At 59.9% G+C, this 20,163-nt stretch overlaps 1 protein-coding gene across 1 annotated transcript; it reads left to right on the forward strand.

Annotated features, from left to right (window-relative positions):
* The first annotated feature begins 443 nt into the window (after positions 1-443).
* CRKL (CRK like proto-oncogene, adaptor protein) lies at positions 444-19,384 on the forward strand. Its single transcript, XM_086349182.1, has 3 exons — positions 444-1,222; positions 9,444-9,906; positions 17,014-19,384. The coding sequence occupies exons 1-3, from the start codon at positions 912-914 to the stop codon at positions 17,146-17,148; spliced, it is 909 nt and encodes a 302-aa protein (XP_086205308.1). The 5' UTR covers positions 444-911; the 3' UTR covers positions 17,149-19,384.
* Positions 19,385-20,163: the final 779 nt, after the last annotated feature.

The following is a 20,163-nucleotide window of genomic DNA, read 5'->3' on the forward strand; positions in this document are numbered from 1 at the left end:
GCCCAGAGCTGAACAAGGCGCACCAAAACCCGCTCCCATTAAACGGACGGTCCAGTGCGGATGGGGGTGCGGCCAGGGGCCGGGGGTTCTGGGGTGGGGACCGGGTCCTGGGGGCCAAGGCGGCAGGGCTCCGAAAGGACCCGGGAGCTTCGCCAGACACCAGCTGAGCACCAGCGACGGTCGGCTCCGCCACCCCCTTAACCTGGCCGGCCCGGCTGCGGTCAGCCCGGAGCCGCGCCCGGGGGCGGGACCTGGCCTGCACTCCCCGCTTTGTTCCCAGAGCGGGTTCTAGAAGCACCGCCTCCCCGCAGCGCCCCCCGGCGGGCCCAAGAGGGAGCGTGGGGGCGCGCACGAGCGGCGCACGCCCGCTCTCGCGATTGGCCGCGCCGCGTGACGTCACGGGGCGGCCCCGGCGGCCGCCGGGAGCGGGCGCCCGCGCGTGCGCAGTCGCAGGGCGCTGAGGGGCGGGGGGAGGTGGCCGGCCGCTTCTCTCGCGTCCGCCATTTTGTTGCTGTGGCTCTCGGGAGCGGGGTTGGGCACGGCGGCCCCGGCGGCGCGGCGCTCCCGGGGGTTCTGGGGCTTGGCGCGGCCGCGGAGCTCGGTGCGGAGCGGCGGGGACGCGGGGCCGGCGCGCGCCGGGCCAGGACTGACCGGAGGCTCCGCGAGCGGCCGTCGCCGCGCTCGGCTGGGCCCGCGCCCGGAGCCGGCTCGGCCCGTGAGGCGGCCCCGAAGCAGGCCGGCGGCCCGGACGATGTTGCGGGCCCGCGGCCGCGAGGAAGACGCGGGCGCGGCCCTGTAGGCGCGCGGTGAGCCGCAGGCCCGCTCGGCCCGCAGCCGCCCCGGGCGGAGCGTCTCCAGCGCAGGCGAGAGCAGCCAGCCGCGGCCCGCCCGGCCCCAGCGCCCGGCCCGCCATGTCCTCCGCCAGGTTCGACTCCTCGGACCGCTCGGCCTGGTACATGGGGCCCGTGTCTCGCCAGGAGGCGCAGACCCGGCTCCAGGGCCAGCGCCACGGCGTGTTCCTCGTCCGCGACTCCTCCACCTGCCCCGGGGACTACGTGCTGTCCGTGTCCGAGAACTCGCGCGTGTCCCACTACATCATCAACTCGCTGCCCAACCGCCGCTTCAAGATCGGGGACCAGGAGTTCGACCACCTGCCGGCCCTGCTGGAGTTCTACAAGATCCACTACCTGGACACCACCACGCTCATCGAGCCGGCGCCCAGGTGCGCGGGGGGCGCGGGCGGCGGGCCGGGAGCTCTGCGCGCGGTGTCGCGGCCTTGGGTCGCCGTGGATGAGGCCGGTGCGTCTGACCCGGCAGGTTGAGCTGCGGGTGCCCAGTTAGAAGAGGGACGCTTTTTGCCTTTCGTCACGTCCTCGGTGTAAATTACCTGCAGAAGCAGGGTTCTGTTACCGGTCTTGAAGCCGGTTTTGGACCACGGATTGAGAATCTGAAGCTAGTCTTGGGCTCCCCGCCCCGCGGGTCCCTCCCTGCCCCCCCACCCCACCCTCCCCGAGTTTGCACACCTTTCAAGGTCTCTGAACTCCACCGTTGGATCTCCTGGACTGCAGCCTTTGGAAACTCGAGAGATGAAAATGCCTTCGCAGTTAGAAACAAAATACCTTTAACTGTGAAATATCAGGGCCATATATTGATACCCTGGTGCCAGGGTTGAAATAAGCCAGGTGTCTATTTTATAATATATTAACTGAAAATAGTGTAAAAGAGGTCGGCTTGAACGAGGAATTTCTTTCTTTTTTTTTAAATAGTTTTCCCCCAAGCTGGGCCCTTAATGAACTGGAAATCCATTTGGTTAAATTCCAAGGTGGAATGAGTCTAGACTAAGAGGAAATTTTGAATGACACTCAAGATTCTACCCTAGTTGAATTTCAGATGTACTTTTTGTATTGAGTTGAATGACTTAGTATCTATTTTAAAATAACCCAGGTTGACACTGAGCATTAAGCATCCCTTTTTCATTTGCTTATTTGCCTTAATATTTTGCTCGAGGCTTCTTTTGTGTAAATTATGCAAAACTTGAGCTAAAGAGATGGCCTAGGATTTTAAAAATAAAAGGTATTTGTTTTTTTAAGTGTGTGCTTAAAAAGGACAGGGTGCTAATACACATTTTTTCAGGGTGAGATGTTTCTGACTTTAGAGATTTGCTGACCAGATAGTAGTCTCAGCTCTGAACATTAGAAGCTGTCACATTGAAGGAGTACGCCCTGGATGCTTCTGTGGACTAGAGGCAGAGAGGAAATAAAGCCCTCATGCTGTAGTGACTGGGAGATTAACTGCTGAACTAAACGGACTTGAAACGCTGGGAGAAAGGGGTTATAAATCAGATACTGTATAACAAAGAGCCAGACACCACGAATCTGATTGGCGAAGCCTCCAGGTCCCCGAAGAGCCTGGTAGCTAGAGTCAGCTTTCAGCACGACGTGATTCCAGTGTAAGAGGCCGGAGGGGCTCTCAGCACCCGCAGCATCGAGACTTCAAATGCATTCGCCTCTCCCAGCGCTCCTCTCAGGCACTGGCTGAGCCTCGCCGCGCGCCGGGCACCTCAGTGCAGCTGTGAGGGAGCGACTCGAGCCCCTTCTTGGTGGAGAGAAAGGGGTGCGGCCTCGGCTTCCCAGTACCCACAGACGCGACCCCCAGCTTCCCCTTTGTGCTCCTTCCCAGATGCTTGTCCTCACCCCCTCCCGCTGCTTCCGGGGAGCCCGCCCTACACACCCACTCACACCCCTGGACCTTTGCTCGGGCCCCACCCGCCCCTCACCTGGGCAGCGCCTCCCTGCCGTTCGAGGCCTTTCCCTGACACTGCCCCCGCCTCAGGTCAGCTTTGCTTGTTTCTCCTCCCCTGTGCCCTCTGCCCTGGGCGTCCTGCTGCCGTTGAGTTTTTCCTTTTCCCTGGTGTCTCCGAGGGCTGTCACTGCGCCGGCTGAATTAGATCCTGGCAGGATTTACCTTGTTACACTGAATCTGGGTTGCCTCTCCCTGAGCCAGAAATCCACGGATTTGGGTGATGTATTTATTACTCACCTAGTATAGAAGACAAGGCCGGGCCAGCTTTGGCCAAATGCAGAAATCAGGCCATGTGCTTTCACGCCCCAGGCAGGGTGGATGAAGTGGTTAGGCTCTTTAGGCCTCAGAGCTGAGCTCCTGAAGCCAGAGCTGCTTGCGCTTTGGCTGGTAGTTCTTTTTTGGGGTCCATTTTGCTCAGTCAAAAGTGACAACTTTATGGCTTTCTCAGAATTTAAGAATTGATCTTCTCTTTTTTTATTGGGGGAATAACTTTTTTATGTTTTGGCTGTGCGGCATGTGGGAACCTAATTCCCTGACCAGGGATCAAACCCGAGCCCCTGGCAGTGGAAGCTTGGAGTCTTAACCACTGGACCACAGGGAAGTCCCCCCAGACATCACAGGAGAGTTACATCCCAGTGATGCGTACTGGGAAAGAGGGACGACAGACCCGCTTTCTTCGTCACGGACCTTGGATGGCAGTGAGACAGGCTGGGAAGGAGAAATTTAAATAGAGTACAGCGTTCGTGGGTGTTGTGGAGAGAGTCCACGCAGGCCGAGGGTCTGGTAGGAGGGGCTGACCTGAGGCGGTAGGGTCAGAGCAAGGGGGAAACCGAAAGGGGAGCCCGGGTGGGGCCGGCAGTGTCAGGGGTGTGGCTCTGCAGAGGCAGCTCACATTGGATGGTCAGAGGAAGGAAGCGGGGTGCCAGGGAAGGAGTTTGCAGTCAGGAAGTGACCTGGGCCGTTACCGCAATCCAGGTCACGATGATGACGGCTGATGAGTTGTCCGTCCGTCCGTGTGTCCGTCTGTTGTAGAGACATTACGTAGACTGACTGACACAGACTGAGGGACAGCTGTGGTTTGGAGATAAGTTGCTGCTGGGAGGGGTAACGGGGAAGAGAAAGGAAGAGACAGGGTGACTTGGTGTATTTGTAGCCGTCTGTCCTCTGGATTATCTTGTATTTTTGTCTTTTGAGTTGTACTATTCGTTTCTGTCTTGGATCTTACGTTTAAACACAAAAGGTGTGTCAGTGGCTTTTGACTTTTCAATGACAGATTTTAAAGGGTTCTTTTTCCACACATGGTGCAACTTTCACATTAAAAACTGTGATAAACAGAATCTTCTCACCTCTGTCTTCCTTGAGTGTAAACGTTTCTAAGACCCTGTTATATTCAGTGTCAGGTAAGCGCTGCTGGGCTTTTGTCTGTTTTAATAGAGGCTGTTTCCAGTTTAACAGCAGAGGTTCAGGCTTCTGACTGGATTCAGTTTAGACACAAAGTACATTTTCCCACGGTTTAGAAAATTGAAAGTGTGCTTTGCATAGGTCGCTTCACTTATAAAATTTTCCAATTGTAGCTTATGTAGCTATATGATGACTGGGAGGAAAACCATGAGAAGCAAAGATGGAAAAAACTGAGGCAACTGACTCACAGAGGAACCTCCCCCACTCCCCACCCCACCCCCTTTTTTTTAACTCAATAGATATTGCTCACAGCACGCTCTGGTAGTACAGATCTGACATTGACTCAGCACTCCCCGTCAGGCTCTTCAGAGCTTCCTGGTTGCTGACTTTAAAGACCAGGTCCTCTGATACAGTCAGCAGCTGTGAGGGCAGAAAGGATGCCCAGCCTCACCTGAGCGCCTGCCCAGAGGGGACACTCAGGCCTGCCTGGCAGAGGCCACGCCTTCTCCCACTGCCGCAAGCTGGGTGTTTAAGGGAGCATTTGGACTTTTGTAATTAGGAGGAGCAGGTAGGAGAGGAGCATTAACTGATTTCAACTAACATAGAATTCAGCACTATGGATAACCTTTGAGTTTCTCCTTACCGGTAGCTTAAATCCCCTAAGTTCAGTTTAGATGGGAACAGAACCGTCGTGACGCCGGATGGAACCTCAGCCAGGCCGGAATTCTGTCCCCTCGGCGCCTAGAGTGCTGACAGCCGTCTGACCTGTGATCTTTCTCTCGTTTGAGACTCAGATTCAGAGAACGTTTTATCTAAGAATGATTCTCTTGATCTGAACAGTTGGACTGGATTATTTCTGAGGTTCACTCAGGCAAAAGCGTTTTCCTTCGGATAAGTAAAAGGGGGCAGTGCTTTGTTGGTGGGAATTAAGATTATCCTAGAGTCGGAGCCGAGGTCCTGACCAGCGAGGTGGGGCCGCTAGTCTGGGATGATGGCCGTGCTGAGGCAAAAGGGCCCGGCGGCAAGCTGGGTGGCGCACGGGGCTTCCTTGTCTGGAACAGATTCACCGGGGCCTGGGGGAGAGGCTTCTCTCTGTCTGTGGCATCGTACTTCTAGCAGGAATTTCAGTGTGTTGAGGCCTACACCGTCCCAGAGCCCAGCACTGGACTCCAGTCTCGTCACAGAAGTAAACTGTGGCCTTGCTGACAGGCTCAGCTCCCTGAGAGTGCCGTGGATGGCCAGCCGGGGGCCAGGCAGGGCTGGAAGGGAAGGTGCCTGTGGAGTGGCCGTTGAAGGGCGCGGGCTGGTGTGAGAGGTGGAAGGGCTGCTGGGGCTGCTGCGAACGAGGCACCGCAGGCTTGAAGGAAGGATGCTCAGTTGCGACAGGCCTCCGGCACTTGGTACCTGCCTTCAGCAGTGGGAGCGCTCCAGAGTCTTTAAGGAGAGAGTTGTCGTGGTCAGCTTTTACTTTTGGAGCCTGCTCCGGGGTGGGTCAGGGTGGGGAGAGTCTGGAGTGTGGCATGAATTAAGGGCTGTCACGGGAGAAGGGACCGTGAGAAGCTGGACTGAGGTCTCCTGTGTGGGGAATCCAGGAGGAAGCCACTGGGGCCCCCTGATCTGGGCAGTTTCCTGGAGGTGAGGCAAGAGGTGTGGCCTCATGCTGATTGGACGGCGCCTCAGGTGAGCGATGAAAGGCAGGGCTGGGGGAGGGATGCGGGTTTGCAGCAGGGAGCCAGGCAGGGCTCGGCTTCTGGGGGCTTGTTAGGGCTAAATAGCCAGATTTGGGTCTGAGCCCAGGTGGAAGCGGCAGGACCCGCAGAGGAGCTGTGGGCGCAGAGTGAGAGCCCGGGGTGCGGGAGCGGGTGCGGAGGCGTGCCCAGGCCCTCTGACTGGACAGCCGTATCGCCGGCCTTCCTGGGGTGGGCTCTTGTACCATTGTCCTGCTTTCCGCCTTTTTGCTGTGAGCTCTTGGATACAGCCACAGGAGTGAGTCTTCCATATCTGTCACCCTGGGGCCTTCGAAAATCTGTCCGGCCAGTTGATTGCTTTGCTGTGTTAGACACTGTTAAAGCTGAAGATGCTTGACCTATGGTTTATGCGTGCAGGCGGCCGGCCCGCGGGCTTTTGAGGCGCGTCCTCCGGCTTTTGCAGGGAGCGCGCTCTGCGCCTGGGACCGTGTGTGTGCTGGGTGCCGCTTACAGCCCTGGTCACGGGACGGATGCGGGAGAACGGGGCACAGGGGCTGGCTCCGCTGCTGTGTCCTGCTTCTCTGGGCAGCGGGTCTGTGGTGGTTGCTGTGTCTGAGCCCGCACCGCCCTGCGTCATCTCTGCGGGGGGCTGGGGTGAAAACGTGAGTTGGAGAGAATGGGGTGGAGGGGCGAGTTGGTGTCGGGGTGTGGCTGGGAGCTTGGTCTCCTGTCACGTGTGGCGATGTCTGCACACGCACTGAGCTAGAAGAAGCCGCCGCGTCGCGCTGGAGAAGCTGTGAGCAGTGCCCCCTCCTCAGGGAAGGGCCTGCTGGTCAGCTTTGTGGGCCCTGAAGCCGTCACGCCCCCCCCCCCCCCGCTCGGACCGGCTGTGGGCCGTGGGCCTGCACGCTGTGGTTTGCGGAGCCCTCTGCCAGACTCTGCTGGATTTTCTGTAGTGGAGCTAAGAACCTTGGTGTGCTTGTTTAAGGGTTCTGTGGAAAGCTCTGGCAAGTCCACAGGAAGCTGGTGGACCACGGGGCGCCAGCCCTTTGCAGCAGTGCAGGGAGGGCCTGGCTGGCTGTGGGCAGCCCGCAGGGGGCGCCTCTGGACCCTTGGTGTCCAGCCTTTTTCTGGTTGAGAACCAGCACCTTCGTAAGCCCATCTTCCACGAGGTCTTTCGCGCTCAGCCATGTCTGACTCTCTGCAACCCCATAGACTGCAGCCCGCCAGGCTTCTCTGCCCGTGGCATTCTCCAGGCAAGAATACTGGAGTGGGCTGCCATTTCCTTCTCCAGGGGATCTTCGTGACCCAGGAATCCAACACACATCTGATGCATCTCCTGCGACGCAGACGGGCTCTTTACCGTTGCGCCACCTGGGGAGCTAGTGTTTGGCTTTTTGTGCAGCACCGCTTCGTTGTCCCCTGACCCTTAGCGAAACTTGACCCCATCAGCTTGTTGTGACACATGGATGCCGTGTGCACTCCTTTGCCTTCCAGTCTGCCAGGATGACGTCTGCAGTCTTGGGAGCAGGAGCTTGGTTTCAATTCATCGTCTGTCCCCTGAGCTCTTAGTAGAGCCTGCAGGTCCCTGGGTAGATGGACGTCGTTAGTGTTAACCTCGCTGAAGCTGCTCTGGCGTCCTCAGGCCCTGTGCTGTGGGACTCCCTGCTTCTCACTTTGAACAGTGTAGACAGTAAAAACCCTCAGCGGGTCTGCTGTGCAGCTGAGCGCTCTTGGTAGTCTCTGAGGTTTAGGGAAATTTTTCACAGAACCTCTGTGGCCCTTGAGACAGGAGCAGGAGTGTACGTCGGGGGGTTGGGAGTGAGGAGCTAGCTGGGGCTCGGGCCGGTCAGGAGCTGCTGTGGGCTTGTCACAGCGTTCATGCGGCCTGCAGGCCTCCTGGCCGGAGTGAGGGCTCTGGGGCCACGTGCCGAGCGCACTCCCCTGGGACGCTGTGAGGAAGCCTCAGACCACGCCGACAGCCGTGGGCGTCAGCGCTTTCTCACCGAGGCCACTCCTGCTGCTTTCTCGGATACATTGGTGCTAAGCAGTTTCCCTCAGTTGTCAGGGTCTTCAAGTAATGAGGCCTTGGAGGTGTTGCATCAGGCTGCTCGCCACCGAGGTGTTCTGACTGCTGTGCAGCACGTCATTGACATCAGAAAGATCTGCGTTTTGCCAAATGACTGTGCTTTGGAGGGTGGTGTGGCAGAGTGTCCTGAGGCCCGTGAGAATGTTGGTGTGTTTAATGCGGGGACCGCAGCTTTACCAGGAACACAGTCCAGGGAGATGACGTGCAGGAGTATGTGATGGCGTCGTAGACGGTGACAGGCAGGGCCGTCCAGGCACGGGGGGCTCGCTCGCAGCAGGCTCCCGAGGGCAGGCGCGTGGAGGGGCCACGCTGCAGGAAAACCGCCCCAGCAGGCGCGGGCGGGGGGCGACCAGACACCTTAGGGCAGGGGCTGGAGACTTTTTCTCTTTTGTTTTCCATTTTTTTTTTTTTTTTTTTTTGCTATTGTAACACGTTGACACTTTTTTTTTTTAAGGAGACCTTTCTATAAACTAGAATGGTTCGGTGTAGGAGGCCATGTTGTGATGTTCTGTGAAACAGCTGTTCAGGTCATTGACTGGGGAGAAGGGGAAGGCCGCCCCCTGTGGGGACACACGGCTGCAGTCGGTGGGTCAGCAGCATGTCCTGCCTTAGCCTCGCCTCGCCCCGCTCCGCTCCGAGACGGCGTGCACAGCCTCACCCCCAGGAGGCGGGGACGCTCACTCGGGGAAGTTACTCAAGTAGCTTGGGCTTCAGAAAAGCTAAGAGCGGGGAATTGCTCACGGCAAAATTGTTTTTCCCAAACATCACGTATTTGCAACTTTCCAGACGCTCTTTAGGTGGAGGGAGACCTCCACCGTATTCCTGAGGAAGGGGCGTTCCAGGAGGGGGCGGAAGGAGGGGGCTGCTTTTCTGACTCACCCCAGGGGCTTCCCGCCTGCGGGGGCTGGCTCCCGGGAGCCCTGAGCAGGCCAGGGCCGCGGTGCTCAGCGCAGGGCACGCGCCTCTGAGCTTGTCTGAAAACGTGGGTCTCAGATGGTGATTCCCATACGAGATGCAGTGTGGTGGTTTTTCTTTTTTTTTCCTTTTTTCGTAACGCAAGTGCACACTCCCTTGCCAGTTTTTGTATTTTGAGGGCCCTGAGGGGTCTGTCATCTGGGTGCCTGGGGAAGTGTGCAGGACGCCAGCCCCAGGTGAGGGCCAGGAGGAAGAGCGTGTGGTGGTCGTGACGGGCCTCAGGAAGGCGCAGCTGAACTTAGTGGGGGTTGTAAAAAGGCCAGGCGTCTGCGTGTGTAAACGAGAGGGGCCGGTGAGACGCGAGCAGAGGCGCCGAGGTCAGGATAGTCGGGAACTCCTGCTGAGCTCGACTTGAGAAAGTCAGTCAGGCACGGGGCCTTCTCGGTGACGATGCGGAGAGGGAGGCAAGTCGTTCCTCACTCACAAAGCTTGGCAGACGCTGGTACCGAGTGAGTCTCCACCCAGAGTGTTTTTTTCTCTCCCTGCAGGTACCCCAGCCCGCCGGTGGGTTCCGTGTCCGCACCAAGCCTGCCCGCCGCGGAGGAGACCCTGGAGTACGTGCGGACTCTGTACGACTTCCCTGGGAACGACGCCGAGGACCTGCCCTTCAAGAAGGGCGAGATCCTGGTGATCGTCGAGAAGCCGGAGGAGCAGTGGTGGAGCGCCCGGAACAAGGACGGCCGGGTGGGGATGATCCCCGTGCCCTACGTGGAGAAGCTCGTGCGGGCCTCGGCCCAGGGCAAGCCTGGGAACAGGAATTCCAGCAGCTACGGGGTCCCCGAGCCCGCCCACGCATACGCACAGCCGCAGACCACCGCGCCCCCGCCGGCCGCCGGCGCCCCCGGGGCCGCGGTCAGCCCCCTGCCGTCCACACAGAACGGACCTGTCTTTGCGAAAGCAATTCAGAAACGCGTGCCCTGTGCTTACGACAAGACCGCCCTGGCCTTAGAGGTAAAGGCTGCCCGGCTGGGTCTTTGGGGCTTTGACACTTGGGTTTTCTGGGGTTTGGCCATGGCCCTCGGGGATGTTAGCTCCCCAACCGGGGATCGAACCCAGGCCCTCAGCAATGACAGCGCGGAGTCCAGACCGCCGGGAAATTTCCTCAGGTTTTGTCTGTAATCTTGTTTCTGTAAGGCCAGGACTGCTCATTTAAGGTTAAACTGACGGGGATGAGAGCTGGGTGGTCGTGAAGACCACGGTGAGGATCCCACGCGGCCCCGTGTCCTTTGCCATCCCCGCTTCCCCCACGGTAGCTGCCTTGGTCTGTGCTGCTTCCAGGGCCTCAGGTGTGGTCTCAGAACAGTTGGTTTTCTTTGCAGTAAGGAAGTGAAGTCGCTCAGTCGTGTCTGACTCTCTCTGACCCTGTGGACTGTAGCCTGTCAGGCTCCTCTGCCCATGGGATTTTCCAGGCAAGAGTACCGGAGTGGGTTGCCATTTCCTTCTCCAGGCAGTAAGGGAAGACAGTGGTTAAGAAAGACCCATGCCCTAGAGATGAAATCAACACACAGCTGGACACAGCCCCACGCTCCTAACATTGTGAGCAGTTGAGAACCAGGAATACAGGTGGGGCTCCTCTTGAGCTGGGCAGGGGAAGGACGTTTCAGCGCCTCAGGCTTCACTCACTTGAGATTTTGTAAATTATAACAGCGAGAAAGAGAACTTTAGTGTTTCAACCACCGAGTCATGTCCCTCTAACTAACTGTGAGTTGCCTTGTAAGAGGACAAAGGCTCTTGCAAGGCGTAGTGTATGACTGTGGCTTGTCAGGATACAAAGAGGTGTGTGTTGGGGGGATAAACTGCAGAAGGTAGGAGTTTGGTGAGACGTCGGTGCGCCCAGGGAACCCTGTGTGAACACAGACGCCATCGCGGCCTGCGGACAGAGGGTCTGGAAGGGAGTTTGTTGCTCCCCGAGCACGGATCGAACCTGTGCCTAAGGTGAGGCAGGCCCTGCAGACCCTTGTCCTAGAATTTGGGTTTGGTGCCTCGGCTCCTTGCACCTTTGGTTGCTGGTAACTCGTGAACCGCTGCAGCGTGAGGATCATCATATGGTCACGTGCACGTGTGGAGGCCCTGAGACACAGCTCCTGCGGAAGCGTGTGCTCACCCCGAGGCCACCGTGGGGCGGGCGCCCTCCGGCTTCCTCGCCGCCCGCTGCAGGTTCGCTGGGAGCCCTGCTTCTCCTGCCTTTTCTCACTGGTTGTCTTCAGATGTTTTGGACCAAGAGTTACCCAGTGAACTTCACCTGGAGGCTTGATTCGGAGCCCGAGGTGACTTCTCCGTCTCATGCTCGTCCGAAGGGAAGAGCCCCGCGGCAGGGGAGCCCCGGGCCCTGTGACGCTTCCCGGGAGGGGCCGACAGGAGGCAGGGGGGCCCCCACTGTCTGGGCCGGGCCAACAGGCTGCTGGCTTCTGTGAGGGTTCAGGCTCTGGGAGCACCCCCACAGCCCCCACGGGAGCCGGGAGCTAGGCTCAGGGTTGTGCTGTGTAGCGGGCCGTCAGCACACAGGGGTGAGCGGGAGTCCGGGCTCCCAGTCAGAATGTCAGGCCCCTAAAGGAAGTCAGGAGCTGCGTTCTTACTTGAGCCAGCGCTTAAAGCCACACTCCCTTGAGGACGCCTGCCTGTTGACCTCTGACTGGAAGGTGTGCAGCGTAGAAACCCCATCCCCTCTGTTCGTTGGAGTGTGCAGTGGGGTGGGGGATTGTAAGGGGTGCCGCTTGCAGCTGGGGGAGTGGATGTGTAGACGGGCCCTGGGGAGACCAGGGTGGGGAGAAGGAAGCTCGTTTTGAGACCACCTGTGTTTGCAGCCACGACGCCGGTCCTCCAGCCTCGGGCCCCCGGTGACGCGCCCACCCGGTCGGCCGCCTTCGCTGATCCACCCAGAGGGCATCGTGGACCAGGAAGGGGCCTCCGCCAGATCCCGCTGCACAGTGGGGTCTGCTCTGTGTGTTTACAGGGGCCCTGGGCCGGGCCGTAAAGAAGCGTTATTGTGAGTTACCTTATCTTCTAAAACTGGTGCCTGTCCTGAGCCCTCTTGGGACACGTACAATCAGGCCACCAGGAAAAGTGGTAAAATTAAACTAGAAGGGAGACAAGTAGGACAGGACCAGGAAAAGTGGTAAAGTTAAACTAGAAGGGGACAAGTAGGACAGGACGTGCCGCAGTGGAGGCGGCGCTGTTCGCTCTGAGCCGCTGTGGCGGAGGGCGCTGCGGGCGAGCTTTATTGCCCGAAGTAGTTCATGTTTTTTCTATGAAACTTGACTTGTGAGAGAACATTCATGCCCGTAAAGCACTGTCTTAAGAGAGAGCTTTGATCAGACACTTGGTTCTATTGCTCCTTGGGATTCAGTCTGAAGAGGGACCTCCCGTGCCTGGCGGAGCAGGGCTGGACGGGCTTCAGGGCAGCAGGGTTGGCCTTTCCGAAGAGGGATCCTTGGCGGAAGAGAGTGGGACAAGGGCCCCGGGGCCGCTACAAGCTCACCTGCAGCCGAGCTGTGTCCTCTGGCCCAGCACCTGCCCTCGGGGTGGTCTCGGACACGCTTCTTACACCTCTAAGCCAGAACAGTACACGGTGGTTCCTTACTCATCCGGTCACACGTCCAAGCTCTGAGGGGTGCCTTGTAGTGTAGGGTCCTGCCACCAAGGAGCTTGCCCCTGTTGGAAGCTTGGAGGCAGGAGCCAGCTGTGGGTGAGTGAGCTGATGATATGGAGTTGGTCCAGGAGACGGAGGGAGCAGCTGCGAAGGGGGGGGGGTGTGGTCTGGGACGACTTCCTACAGGAGGTGACCCTCGAACTGAGTCTTGAAGCTGACTGGGTGAAGCATTCCTGGCAGAGCAGGAGCGCGCGGGAACAGGACACACCTGTGTGGCTGCAGCTGGGGGGAGTGCTGGGCCAGAGACCGGCGCTTGGACGCGGTGCTCCTGTATCAGAGGGCGGACGAGACGGAGACTGTGAGGCCTGCCGCCGGGCCGCTTACCTTCCTACTGATCGATTTTAAGTAATTGGGGCGGACACGCGAGTTTCCGTGTAAAGATACCAGTCTCACATACTCGTATTCCAGCTTTCCTGACCTGAAACTAAAGGGAAGAAGAGCTGTGCTTGGCTCGGGCGCACTCAGCGTGTCTGGGGTCTGAATGGGCCTCGGAGTGGTGGCGGGAGGAGTAGGGGCTGCGCTCCGCGGGGGCCCCTGGACGGAGCGGGGCCTCGGCGCTGATGGGCCCCCAGGAGGACTTGGCGCGTGCCCGTCTGCCTGGGGCTGCGGTCCCCATGGCGGCCCTTGGCCTTGCCGTGGACTCCTCCGGACCTCCATCCGTCAGCAGGGGCTCACTGGGTGCTCGGGGCACAGGGGCCGGTCCTCGAGGAGCCTGGGACAGTCTGGCGGCACCGGCTCTGCCTGTGTGGACGGTCCGGAGGTACCCACCTGGGAGAGTAGCTCACTCTGTTGCTGCCTCGCCAGGGGTGCGGGCCTCGGTGTGTCCCCTCCAGCTGTCCCTCTTGAGGGTTCTGGTCTCAAGTCGCGGTGACGACGTGCGGCTTCGTGTTAACTGCAGGTGTCACAGACGTGTGACCCACAGCCGCCTCTGCGCCCCTCCTGATGAGGCCCCGTCTCTAGGGAAGGACAGTGAGCTTGGTCTGGTGCAACTTGTCCCTGACTGAGCCCATGCAGCCTTCCAGAACCATCTCCCCCTAAATCCTCATAAACCCTCTGTTTGCTACTCGTGTCCAGGTGTGGTCTCAAGCTCACTGTGTATGTTTTATAGAATTCGCCATCGTCCCTGTTGGAGCAGAAACCAAGAGAGTTGACGCTTGGTCAGGATGCCAGCGTCCCGTGATGGGATTCTCTGCGGCAGGTGGCCCACACGGGCCTGTCAGCCTGTGGCTGCCCGTCCTTGTCGGCAAGAGGACGCCCTTCGTCGGGCGCTCTCCGCGAGCTCACTGGCGTGCCCAGGATGCCCGCTCCCGCCCCCTCGGGTCCTCTCCGGTTGCCATGTTGGCATCTCTCGGGTTGTCTGTCCCCCATTTGAAAACCCCTCGACGCTGGACTGCATCTGGTCTCAGAACCTTCTGAGTTGGCCTTTCTGTCTCCGAGGCCCGTGGTGCCCCTTCCTTTGCCGATGGCCCAGGATCCCCAGGTTTCCGCTTCCTCCGGTTGCTTTTGCTCCATTGGTCAGAATTGCGCTCATGTCAGCAGTTTCTTGGTGGCTCCCTCTGTCACCGGGTGGGACCTGTCCACAGGGCGAGTCTGGGTTTCCCCCGCATGGGCGGTGCTTCTGCGCTCCGGGACCACTGCGCCTCCCTGGGCCGCTCCTGTGTGCCCAGTGACGCGGGTCTGCAGCGGGAGCCAGCCCGGCGGGGTGCCCCCGGGTGCCGCCTGCACCCTCACTGACGTTGTTGAGTCGTGGTCCTTCCCAGCGTCCGGCTTTAGGAATCCGTCCCTGAGGTAGCTGTCTCTTCTGGCATACCATTTTCTCACTGGGCTGTGAGTCGGGGAATATCGTTCCTCTTTATTCATATGTAAATTGGGTGAGAGGACCGTGAAATTGGGGCCCTGCTGCGGTTCAGACAGACTGGTCATCGTGCTGGCCTCGGTCTTCCGTATGTGGCCGTAGCTGTTGTGCAGGGAGGTGCGCCAGCCAGGGGCTTCACGGGGCACGTATGGTAATGCTCGCAGCTGCCCTGCTTCGTGCACTCGAGCTCGAGCTTGGTCTCGTGGTGGGCACGGGGCGGAGCCAGGGCTCAGCCCGCGGCGTTTCTCTCAGCAGCTTTATTGAGGTAGGACTCACACGTGGCACAGTTTACGCGGCAGCCCGGTGGGCTTGGCATGTTACATCGCTTATCTTTTCCTGAATGGCAAAGCTGCCCTGGAGAAGGAGATGGCAGCCCACTCCCATATTCTTGCCTGGAAAAACCCCACCGACAGAGGAGTCTGGTGGGCTACCCAGACGTCTGTGGGGGTCACGAGAGTCGGCACGACTGAACACACGCACGCTGTGCGTGACGAGCTGCCGGGGTTCAGCACGCGCTTCAGCGGCATTAACCGTGCAGTGCCGAGCAGCCCTCACCACCGTCTGTTCCCGACACCTTTCATCGCCCTGGACAGAAACTGTGACCATTAGGCAGGAGCGCCCCACCGTGTCCTTTGCCCCAGCAGCCTCTGGCCCACCTTCTGTTCTGTGAATCTGCCAGTCCTGCGTGCCTCGTGACCGTGGGACATCTGTGTGCATCTGGCTCGTCTCACAGAGGCCTGTGTTGCAGTGAGTGTCTTCACTCTGCTTGTGGCCCAGCAGCAGCCTCTGTGCAGGTGGAGCCCGCTTTGTGTGCCGTTCACTAGGTTGCGGCCTTGAGCGTCGGCCCTGCCTCCTTTTGCTGAGGACAGCGTGATGAACGTGTCCATGCAGGGTTTTGTGTGTGAATACCTGTTTCCAGTTCTCCAGTGAAAGTCGTTCAGTCATGTCCAACTCTGCGACCCCGTGGACTGTAGCCCTCCAGGCTCCTCTGTCCATGGGATTCTCCAGGCAAGAATACTGGGTTGGGTTGCTATTCCCTCTTCCAGGGGATCTTCCTGACCCAGGGATCAAACCTGGGTCTCTGGCATTGCAGGCGGATTCTTTACCGTCTGAGCCAGCAGGGAAAGCCTGGCAGTTCTCCAGGGTATCTGCCAAACAGGAATTGCTGGGTTGCTCTGTTCACCTTCTGAGATCAGCCAAACTGTTTCCCACAGTGGCCGCACCAGCCTACAGTCCCACAAGCAGTTGGCCGGGGTTACAGTCCGCAGCCTCAGCAGCACCTGCCGCTTGCCTTCTTTTTAGAGTTACCACAGCCGCCCTGAGGGCTGTGAGGTGGCAGCTCGTGGCTGTGACTTCTCTGGTTTCAGTCACTTGAAGGGTCTTTTCCTCTGCCTCTTGGCCATTTTTGTATCTTCTCTGGGAAAATGAAGGTCAGGACCTTTGCTCATTTTCAGGTTGGCTTGTTTGCCTGTTGGGTTTTAGGAGCTCTTCATACATTCAGAGTGCGTGCAGTTAGGGTCTCTGTGCAGCGCGCTTTTCCTCGTCTGAGACGCCTGGCGTTGGTTTAAACACGATTGCTGCATTTTGAGCCCTGGGTGTGCAGTAACGCAGATGACTGTTTCAGAGGCGTCCTCCCTTCTGTGCATCCACCTCAGAAAACACGCCGCCTTTCTCAGGGCCCAGCACCTGCCCACCTGGGGCCCTGTGCTCGGGCGCCGTGGTGCGGGGGCTCCTCACCCCACCTGGCAGCTCTGGGCCCTTGGTCACTTGAGGCCAGCAGCCAGCTGGCTCGCACAGTAGCTTTAGCAGGAGGTGCCTTTTCACAAATGAAATAATACAAGGTGGTTTCGTAAAAAGCTGGGAACTACCGGAATGAAGAAGGCAGTCGAGGGGGGTGCCTGTTACAGGGGCAGAAAACGTTGGAAACGCCACGAGCAATAGATGGAGCCTCGTGCGCACCCCACCACCAGCTCGTTTCGGCGTGTCCTTGGGACGAGTGGTGAGTGCTGTGTTTCGCCCTTGGCCCTGTTCTTTCGGGGCCTTCCGTCAGACACGGGGCAGATGGAGGGACCCGGTGAGCAGCCAGCCAAGCAGGAGCGCCCCCACCTGCCTCAGACAGCTTCGTAAACAGCATCCCCCGCGCCTCCTTGGAGCCTGTAGGCCTGTGGCCGACGTTGGAGGGGGGCCCCGCCAGCAGAGCTGCTGCCCCCCTAACGGCAGAGCAGCCCCGTGGCCTCTGGCCGAGGGGGGTTCCTGCTGGCGGCCGCGCCCTCCCCTGGAGCGGGCTGCCAGAGGGCTTTGGCTTTCCTCGTACGCTTCCTGTGTGGGCTGAGCTGTTCTGAGAGCCGGGTGGTGGCTGTCCCCTGGGGGCGGCAGCCAGTCCGGGCAGGGGCCATGTCAGAGCACATCCTGGGGGCCGTGCACGCTCACAGTCCCCGTCGTAGCGCCCAGGAGACGAGCGAGTCCTGGGAACCGAGTCGGTCCCTTCAGTGGCACCATCTGTGGGAGTGGTTTTCGGAGGAAGTACTGACTCTGTCCCCCTTCTCCCCGGCAGGTGGGTGACATCGTGAAGGTCACGAGGATGAACATCAACGGCCAGTGGGAGGGCGAGGTGAACGGGCGCAAAGGGCTCTTCCCCTTCACGCACGTCAAGATCATCGACCCCCAGAACCCGGACGAGAGCGAGTGACCGCTGCCACCCCGCACCTGCTGTTCGTCCTGCCCGTCTTGTCTCCTCCCGCTGGGGAAGCCCCCTCTGGGCGGGCCCCGTGCTGCCCGCCTCGGCTTTGCAGCGGCGGCCCCGCCCGGGCGTGCTTGGGGCTGCCCGCATTGTATCATAGTCGTGTTGTCACAGAGTAGCTGATCGTAGAGTCGTTGGATCATAAACTGGAAACACTGGTGGAGGCGCATGGGGGCGAGAAGGTGCCCCCTGGCCCGGACGCGCGGCCGCGGGGCTGTGCCCGGGGACAAGCGGAGCGCAGACTCTTCAGGAGAGGGCCGCTGCCCTGCACTCTCCACGTCTGGCTTTTGGTTTTTCTTTCTTTCCCCTTGTTTGGTTTTGGAAGGCTTCGTTAATTAGGCCTGTTTGTTCTGAAGAGGTGTTTAAGTAGCAGGTTAGGTTCCGTGATGAGATCAGGGATGAGTTGCTGTCACCATGGGAGCAGGCGGGACGGAGCCCTGAGGCAGCGGTCGTCCTGTCTGGAGTTGACCGAGCAGCCCCCCAGTGGTCCTGCGTTTCCCCGCTGTGCACACAGCCTCCCGGACGACATGGCCAAAGGCGTCAGAGCTGGGGGCTCACCCTGTCAGCAGAGGAGGAGTGGCCTTTCCGTGAAGGCACCCCTGGGAAGTATGGGCCCCGGTTTTCTCAGCAGTTGAATTCACTCCGGAGTCTTGCCCGCTCACCGACCCCGGCTCTGCCTGGCCTTACGCTCGCCCAGCTGCCTGAGGGCGCGGGTGCCGATGCCGGCTGCCCCCCAGCACGACCGCGTGCGGGCCCCGGGCCCGGGAGGTGAGCCAGCGCCCGCCCTGCGCTCGGTGTCCCCGTCGGATGCTCGAGGTCTGTTCACACGATCCCACAGCACACGGCCAGCTGGGTGGAACCTCCACGCAGGCCCTGTGCCCGTCCTGTGGGCCCCGGTGAAGACAGGCCTCTGCTACAATGTGCCCCGCAGCCCCGGCTGGGGTCGCAACCTAAGTCCTGTCCCCCCAGTCTTCTGTGCCTGGGGCGCGACCCCAGGCTCAGGGGTCATGAGGGTGGGAGCAGTTTCTTTGCGGTCGGAACCAGCAGGCCCCCGCTCTTGGGCTCTGTCTCAGCTCTGCAGTCGGGGGTGGCCGTCGCTGCCTGGTCTCGCGTGCTCACGTGGCCCTGTCCCTCTGTGGCTTCCTGAGAGGCTGTGCTGGGCTCCTCTTCATCCCTGGGCACCGTGGTCACCTCCGCTCCAGGCTGCCCATCGCCGTCACCTCCTGTTGTGAGTCCAGCCGCTGCTCACCTGTGGCCAGTGGCGTGGCCGTGCCAGGACCTCTGCCTGGGGCTGGCGTGTGCTGCGTCCTTACCCCGGTGCCCGTCTCCGTGGCTGCCCTGAGATTGTGCCCAGAGTGGACTGAGCCTTGAGCTCTGCGCTCTGGACGTGTGCCAAAGCAGAGCCTGTGACTCCGAACTTTGTCAGCTTTTAAATCAGGGAAATGTCTCTCTACACTCAGTATACGGGAAACGGCTGCCCGCCTCGCCCTGGGCCCGGGTCCTGGGGGTCTGAGAAGACTGCACCGGGAAGAGACCAGAGGAGTCCTCAGAGGCGTCGGCCCCCAGGGCCTGCTCTGCGTGGCCACTTGCTCTGCCCTGCATGTGCCCCTCAGCAGCTCAGCTGGACGAGGCCCTGGCAGTGTGGCCCTGAGCTCACCCTGGGGCGGGCTCTCCATGACCCCTGCCCGCCTGCTCCGCCAGGAGACGCAGCCCAGGAGGGGGCCCCGCGCTCGTGAGGGCGTGAACATCTCACTTGGAAAAGGGATGCTGCCGAGCCAGGGGTTTATAATGTAATCCTTTAATGTTGTGTTCATTAACCTCTTAAAACGAGTGAGTCCTGAGTGCTCTTACACAGAGCCCGAGACACCCCCAAGCTCCCCCGGCCTCCAGCGCTGGGGTGCAGGCCCACATCCCCGGGGCTGGGCGCGCCCGCGGCTGAGGGGCGTCCCCCGAGCCAGGCCTGGTCTCTGCAGGAGGAGCGGTGGCCTTGGCTCTCTACGGCCTTCACGTGTGTTTTAAAGTGACAGCCACACAACACAAACTCTTCGACCTGTAACTTAAAGATCATAAACTTCAGGCAATAATATTTTCTGTGTAAGCTTTTAAAATTATTTTTGGGGATCATAGCTTGTTTTATTTTGTGCTATAAAATTAACAGTATTAAATGACTTATATTCTTAGAACACATGGAGTGTCTTTTCTTACCAGATCAGTGCCTTTTTATTTTTGCACTCCGTTTTGCGTTGCTGGCCCCAGCCTCAGCCCCGTGTCTCCGTGGCCTGTCTGTACATTGTCTCAATAAACGTGCGCCGCCCGTGGTGGCCGTGGCTCTGTGTGCGTGTCTGCTCAGCGCTGCCTGGAGGCGCGCCCGCCCCAGCGGCGACAGCCCTGCAGCCCCGGACCCGGTGGGGGGAGACGGGGGCAGCAGTCCAGGCCTGGCACCCCCGGGGACCCTGGGCTGAGAGCGTCAGAGCAGGTCTGACGTTCAACCTGGCCTCGGAGCGTCCCAGGGCAGGGCAGGGCAGGGACCCGGCTGCCTTTCTTGACTCCCGCGCCTCCCTGTCTGGCCTCCAGCTGGGGTGGGGGCCGCCTCCTGATGGCCCTGCAGCCTGCAGCCCGTGCCATCCCTGCCCCTACCTGTGTGTCAAGAAGGTCTCCAGAAGCGGGCGTACCTGGCCATCTCACGCTCTGCCTCTAGGACCGCGGCTCTGGTCCCGGAAGGCGGCAGGTCTTGGAGATGCCTGTGAAGAGTCCTTGAAGCGTGAGAGGCCACAAACTCAGCAGCGCAGGGCTGGGTTTCCCCGTGGCGGGAGCCCTCGGCAAATGGAGCCACCTCCCCGCAGGGTGGGCAGGTGTCAGGGCCTGGGTCCTGGCTCCCCACGGCGGCTCTAAATCCTGGCCCCGCTTGAGGCTCCCCAGCAGGAGGGTGAGGCCTGTGTCCAAATGGGGGCTGCAGAGATCGGG

Source organism: Bos grunniens, chromosome 17 (assembly GCF_055505025.1).
Source record: "Bos grunniens cultivar Pamir isolate PY7600 chromosome 17, Bosgru_T2T1.0, whole genome shotgun sequence".
Classification (NCBI taxonomy): Eukaryota; Metazoa; Chordata; class Mammalia; order Artiodactyla; family Bovidae; genus Bos; species Bos grunniens.